The following is a 6,253-nucleotide window of genomic DNA, read 5'->3' as shown; positions in this document are numbered from 1 at the left end:
TTTTACCCCGAGTTATCCAAAATTAACCGAAAAAACAGTACCAAACCGTAACCGAATTGAAACCACAAATTTATCGGATATTAATCAGTTCTTATAATTGTTAACCAAACCGACCCGAAAACAAAAAGAACCGAACTGGACTCGAATCTAATTTAATAGATGACTGAACGGTTCCTATATTTCAAGAACCGAAAAAACCGAAAACCGAAAGGCCTAGTTATACCTCACTATCCATCTTCTCTATTGCTTTCTCTGATGTGAATGGCTTTGCTTGCAGGAAGAACATCTGATCTTGGAGAATGTAGACTACTCATAGATGAAGGATGCTGATTGAGAATAGGTGAAACAAACACCTTCATGACCTTTCGAAACTGTAAATAGAGGTTGGGTATGGTCACGTAGGAGTCAAGGTATTGACGTTTTCTTAAGGCTTTGGTTTACTTTCTTAGAGTTCTAGTGTTTTGTCTATTATACACACACTCGACTTAACATGTAGCATCATGCTTCCATGTCTTCTACAAATCTTGTGAATATCTAGGTTCCTCAATCTGATGATCGAAAAGAAAGCGTTTGTAGTACTAGTCCAAAAGATTGACACAAAAAATAACACAGGGGAAAAGACATAGAAACGCGACACACTTGAGAAAAGACAAGAACAAAAACAAGTGACTCATGTAATAATAATGCAATCACTTTGTTATTAAAACAAAACAACAGATTGTTCCAACTTACAAAAGTTACAACAGAACAGACAATGAATATACATCAATCCAAAATCCTTCCAAAGTTTTTGCTTTACGTTCTCAAAAACGTAGGGACAACTTTCTGTCCTCACAAACAATAATACAAATTTTTTATAAAAAAAAAGAAAATCATACAAAAATGCATAACTTCAATCACCTTTTTTCTACAAAAAAGCTTCTTCTTGTTTTGTTGTTCTCCTTTTTTCAAGCTCTACTGAGATCAGGAGGGTCTCTCTCAGTTGGAGAGCCAGGGACGAAAGGGACAAAGCCACGGCCTCCAAAGACAGGTCTCATGAAGGAGTCATCAAACTTTCTCCAGTAATAATGCACTGTTCTAGTGGGCCGTGTCAAGAAGCCACGTATACTATCAGGCCTAGGCACATTGTGGTTATTCCCTGTAAACTCAATGAACGAGTCTTGGTCCACCAGCAAAGGGATCGTGATGGATTTTGGGGTGTTGTTGTTGTCATCAGATAGCATGCTCGTTGTGGCTTTCTGGTGTGGCAATAGGTATCTTATGAGCGGTTTCGTCAGCATACCGAACACCTGCAAACCCGGTCCAGGAGAATCTATTTAAACCAAACACCCTAAAATCAAATGGACTATCCTAAGTATAGATAACTTACCACTGTGCTGAAAAGACAGACGGTTATAGTACTGGTGATCATGATTGCATTCCCACGCAGATCCGTGTGTCCAGCCCTTGTAAACTGCAACAGAAGCAAACAGTGTTCTAAAAATCGGTCTAGACGTCAGCTTACTATTTAAAATTGGCTTAGACATTAAAAAAATCGATATAAACTTCCGCCTAAACAATAATCCTCTATAAGAGACACGTAACCACCACCAACAACATTGGAAGCAAGTGTTATTAATTGAGAGCTTCATAGAGAGTAGACTAAAGACAAATCTATTGTACCTTGTTGTATGCAAGAGCCATTGACACAGCACCTCTCATGAGACCAGACCACCAAATCACAACCTGGAGAAGTGTGGGAAAAAAAAAACAAGGATAGATATAAACAGTCAAGAGTTATTAAACTCGTTAAGAAACCAAAGTAGGAATGATTCATACCTGCATCTTGAAGTTGATCTTCTCGCTTTCGTTCTTCTTGACTAAGTTCGACAGGAACGACAATGGAAAAACGAATGCTGCTCTTCCAAGCATGACCAAACCTATTAGGATTGAGCTCACTGCGACCGATGTTCCCGGGCTGTCACTTACCGATCTCCACTTGTCAATGTCCAGTGCATCCATTCCCACATACAAGAATATAAACGTCTCCGCGAGAAACGACAATGTTGCAAAGGTATGCCTGTGTCATCATCGAATATGCAAATCAAATAAGCATTGAGAGGGTACACTAGTACAAAGTGTGTTTTGAACTGAGTGGAGTTTTTTTTCATACTTGGTAGTGATTCTTGAGCTCTCGGTGACGTTGTGCCAGGTGTAATGGGACATGACAATCCCACAGAAGAACACAGTGAGGATACCACTCAAGTCGAAAAGCTGCAACAACCAGAACAATATAACATCAGTGAACTTTGTCTAAGAATATAACATTTCAATAAACTTTGTATAAAGATAATCATAAAATCTAACCTCAGCAAGCATATAAGAAAGATACGCCATCAGCATCATGAGGGCAACCTCTCGGTCAGTTGAGTGTCTGAGACATTCCATGTGGGAGAAATCTACTTTAGACCAAACATGAATTAAAAAAAAAAACATAAAGAAACAGAGTCTGACCACTTACCTTCCAAAGTATAGCTTTTTGATGACATATGCACTAATCAGACCAGTCTGCAAAAATTGAAGATGGTGTGAACACAACAAGAGCATGCAAATACATGAAGTAGAGAAGAAGAAAGAAAATGGAGTTTTTACCGCAACACCAAGAAGTGTGCTAAGGAGAAACAAATACATGAAGTTTCCAAGAAGTTGAAAAGCAGCTTCATGGTTAAGGTGGGTGAGGTCAAAGCTCTGAATGGCGTTGAAGACGACAACTGATGTGGCATCATTCACAACACCTTCTCCGAACACAAGACTGTAAAGCAAAGGTGTCTCATCTTGATTCAGCACCTTTAAAAATCACAACAGCACAAGAGGCCACAAGAACCTATTAGTTCATGAGTTTGTAAGTAATATATCATTAATCCCTCCAATAAAACACATTACCTGCAGAGTGCACACAGAATCTGTTGCAGCAAATATGGCACCAATTGCTGCAAATTAATACACCAAAAAAAAAAAAAAACAAAGTTAAGTCCCCTGGAACCGATAAAGCAAAGCCATGGTTTGAGAGAGCATTACCAAGATAATCACCCAAGTCAAACGTTCCAATGTCCAGTTTCTTAAAGAACTGCGTTACACCTGTTTCAAGCACCACCAATGTATCAGCAGCCTAACAGATTGATGCTCTACAGCACTTAAAATCTATAAACAGCTTTCAAGGGGAAGGAAGTAGGGTGGTACCTAGAGTTATGACAGTGCAAGAAATAACAGTTCCAATAGCGCCAAAGAGCATAATCGTCACGAAATTGCGGAAGAACTGCTTCTTTTTCACTTGAAACCTGAAACAGACAACAAAAAACAATTGAACTGTCGATCTGAGAAACATCTGGATGGAGCAGAGGGAAAAATGAAGCTGAAAAGAGTAAATACATGACAAGGACAAAGCAGGACCAGTGGACCACCAAGTTGCACGTGAATAAATCTAACTAACTGACCAAACACATCATGTCCTCTTTCTTTTCAACAACCACAAGTACTACCAAAGGTTGATGTGTGACAGGTATTAAACTTAAAACTCTCTAATCAAATCTGTAAAGTTTTGTTTTGTTTCTTTTTTTATGAAACTTTCTTTTTGGGTTAGAACTCGTGCTACTAAACATATCAGATCGTTCATAATACCATTTTGTAATATTATCCTCTATAGCACAAAACTCTACCAAAGAAATGATTCAAATGGATGCAAAAAAAAAAAAGAAGAACTGACCCAGCATTGAATATAATGGGTGGCAAAAGATATATGAAGAAAAGATCTTCACTGAAGACCAGAAGGCGTGAGCTTTTTCCATTACTAATCAACAAGATGACAACACCAGTCGCCAGCCCCTGCAACCATTCAAGATGATTTTAATCAGCTACTTGAAGTTTATTAACTCATTAATCAAAATCATATACAGAAAGACACTTACAATCAATAAGGCGGTGATGGATTCGTTCATCCATCGGTTCTCCTCCAAGAGATGGCCAAGCACAATACAAGCACAAAGAAGCGCAACAAAGAGATTGAGCGAAACCACAGAGGCGTGATCAGAGGTCGATAACGAAGGCATTTTAGATACGAAAGAATCCAAAAACGATGCCATCATTGTCATCTTTCTTTATAGAGAGCCTCCACAAGTTTCCTTATGCCTTTTTTCCCAGAATGCTATCGCCCAATCAATGTGTGACAATGAAGTTATCCAGACATCAACAAGTATACAAAGGTTCAGGCATGGATCAGCAAACCGGAAAAACTAGTATCTTTCCGTGCTGTCCATATAAGAAAACAAAATGCCCTGTAATAAAACGGCATCAAGGCCAGGGTGTTAGTTTAAGGAAATCAACTGTAATAATTATGCTAATCAATTACTAATCTAGAGTCTCATCTTCCTCTCTGTATATAAAAGTAATACAAAACATTCATAATCTAGTAATTCATCTATAAAACAGAAACAGCACACAACAAAACTCAAATTAATTTTCTAGACGTAGATTAGGAAAAGAAAAAAAGACAAGCTTGGGAGAAACAGAGCTCAGGAGTCAGGACAAAGCTGAACCCAAGGAAACTGCTGCTGTAATGAAATATATTTTGTTGACTACCTCGTTTTTTTTAATTCATAAAACATAAATAAAAACGCAAAAAGGGTGTTCAAAAAGTGAATCCTTTACGCAAAAAATAAAAGCACAAATCTCGAAAGGAGAGGCTCAAAGCTATAAAATGGATACCAAAGTCTCAAAAAAATTCCATTTATGGTAAGAACCCATCAACCACGACATGAATTGAGATAGGTTGAAACCCAGGTTCTGTTTCCCACCAACCGAATCGACCCAAAAACAAAAACAAAAAAAAGATGGTGGATCTGAATTGCTTTTACCTCTCAAGCGTGATCTGAGCGTCTTCTTCTTTTGAATTGATGTAACAAAAGTCCAAGATCACGGGAAAACAATCTTAACGGAGATCGAGAAAAATTCGATTTTTTTTTCGAAGCTCCGTCGGAAGCTAAAGCCCTGAGATTCTTAAAACAGAGACGAAGGAGGATGAGAAGGAGGAAAGATTACGTGGCTTTGAGTTTATACGAATTTAATTATTTTCTGAAAATAGAGAAAGACGTGTAAGGTCCTATTTGGAGAGAAGAGAGACTGTGGGAGAGAGAGAGAGAGAGAGAGAAGAAGATTCTTATTTCTATACACAGAGGAGAGAGAGAGACGAATCGAAGACAGAGAGAGAGGGAGAAGATTATTCTCTGCTGGCACACATGGTTGAATCTCAACCGTTTATTTTATATTACTTTCTCTGATCTGAACCGCCACAAAGGTATATGGGTTTTTTTATTGTGGAACTTATCGGAGGTGATGATAACTTATTACTAACCGCGACCTTTTATATATATTTTTATCAAATAAATTAAAAAAAGTCTACTACTTTCATTTTAGTTTTAGTTCTTTCATTTTAGTTTTAATCCTAACATATTTTCTGAAAAATATTATTTTGCTATAAGTTAAGATATGCATGTTCGGAAATCAGAAAATAAAACATAGGTACAAAAGAAAATGGAATGGAACCTTTTTACAAAGTTAATTAGTTTTTTTCTTTTTTGACAATTTTATTTCACCATCGTAGTATAGTTTATGTTTTTTTAGTCTAGTAGTTTATTTAAGTATTCAGGAATGTTTTTAAATCAAAAAGAAAGATTCGACTCCTAGAAACAATTATGCATATTACTGAAAAAAAACTTATATAAGTCTTTAACGTAGTGTTGTTCAAAAAAAAAAGTTTTTAACGTAGTGTTAGTAAACCTATAAAACATGGATTTTTGGTAAAATGTTTTTGTGTGGTGCAAATAGAACGGTTAGACCAAGATTTTTTTTTAAACGAATAAAATTATTAACGGTAATAATTGTAATACATAAGCTAGTGTTAGAAACATATTTGACGGTATCAACTGGTACGGGATTAACCTTTACCAAATACTAGATTTTGACCCGCGCTTTGGAAGCGCGGAATATTTTACGATGAAAAATTTCACTAATAATTTAACAAATATTTTGGTAATTTTTAAAGAGTGTGTATTTAAAATATTTTTGCATTTAAATCAGTGTTTTTAAATTCAACCCGATTGTGATTATACCGGTTAATCCGGAGATCTGACAATTCAATTTAGGTTTTTAAAATATACATATTAAAAAAAATCACTAAAACCCGAGACTAACCGATTGAACTGATGGATGACCGATATGT

General features: G+C 36.5%; 1 protein-coding gene across 1 annotated transcript; it reads right to left on the bottom strand.

Moving 5' to 3' along the window:
* Positions 1 to 675: 675 nt before the first annotated feature.
* LOC108812741 (sodium/hydrogen exchanger 1-like) lies at positions 676 to 5,212 on the bottom strand. The gene is made up of 14 exons (XM_056989533.1): positions 4,890 to 5,212; positions 3,945 to 4,310; positions 3,743 to 3,861; positions 3,220 to 3,317; positions 3,058 to 3,117; positions 2,923 to 2,969; positions 2,632 to 2,826; positions 2,501 to 2,547; positions 2,347 to 2,413; positions 2,153 to 2,253; positions 1,819 to 2,059; positions 1,663 to 1,725; positions 1,370 to 1,453; positions 676 to 1,289 (listed from the first exon to the last, which is right to left on the bottom strand). Exons 2-14 carry the CDS (start codon positions 4,125 to 4,127, stop codon positions 948 to 950), a joined length of 1,647 nt encoding a protein of 548 aa, XP_056845513.1. The 5' UTR covers positions 4,128 to 4,310; positions 4,890 to 5,212; the 3' UTR covers positions 676 to 947.
* Between the last annotated feature and the right edge of the window lie 1,041 nt (positions 5,213 to 6,253).

The sequence above is a fragment of the Raphanus sativus genome, chromosome 6 (genome assembly GCF_000801105.2).
Source record: "Raphanus sativus cultivar WK10039 chromosome 6, ASM80110v3, whole genome shotgun sequence".
Taxonomy (NCBI): domain Eukaryota; kingdom Viridiplantae; phylum Streptophyta; class Magnoliopsida; order Brassicales; family Brassicaceae; genus Raphanus; species Raphanus sativus.
Note: the sequence above shows the minus strand (reverse complement) of the source record. Positions and strands in the feature narration are given on the sequence as shown.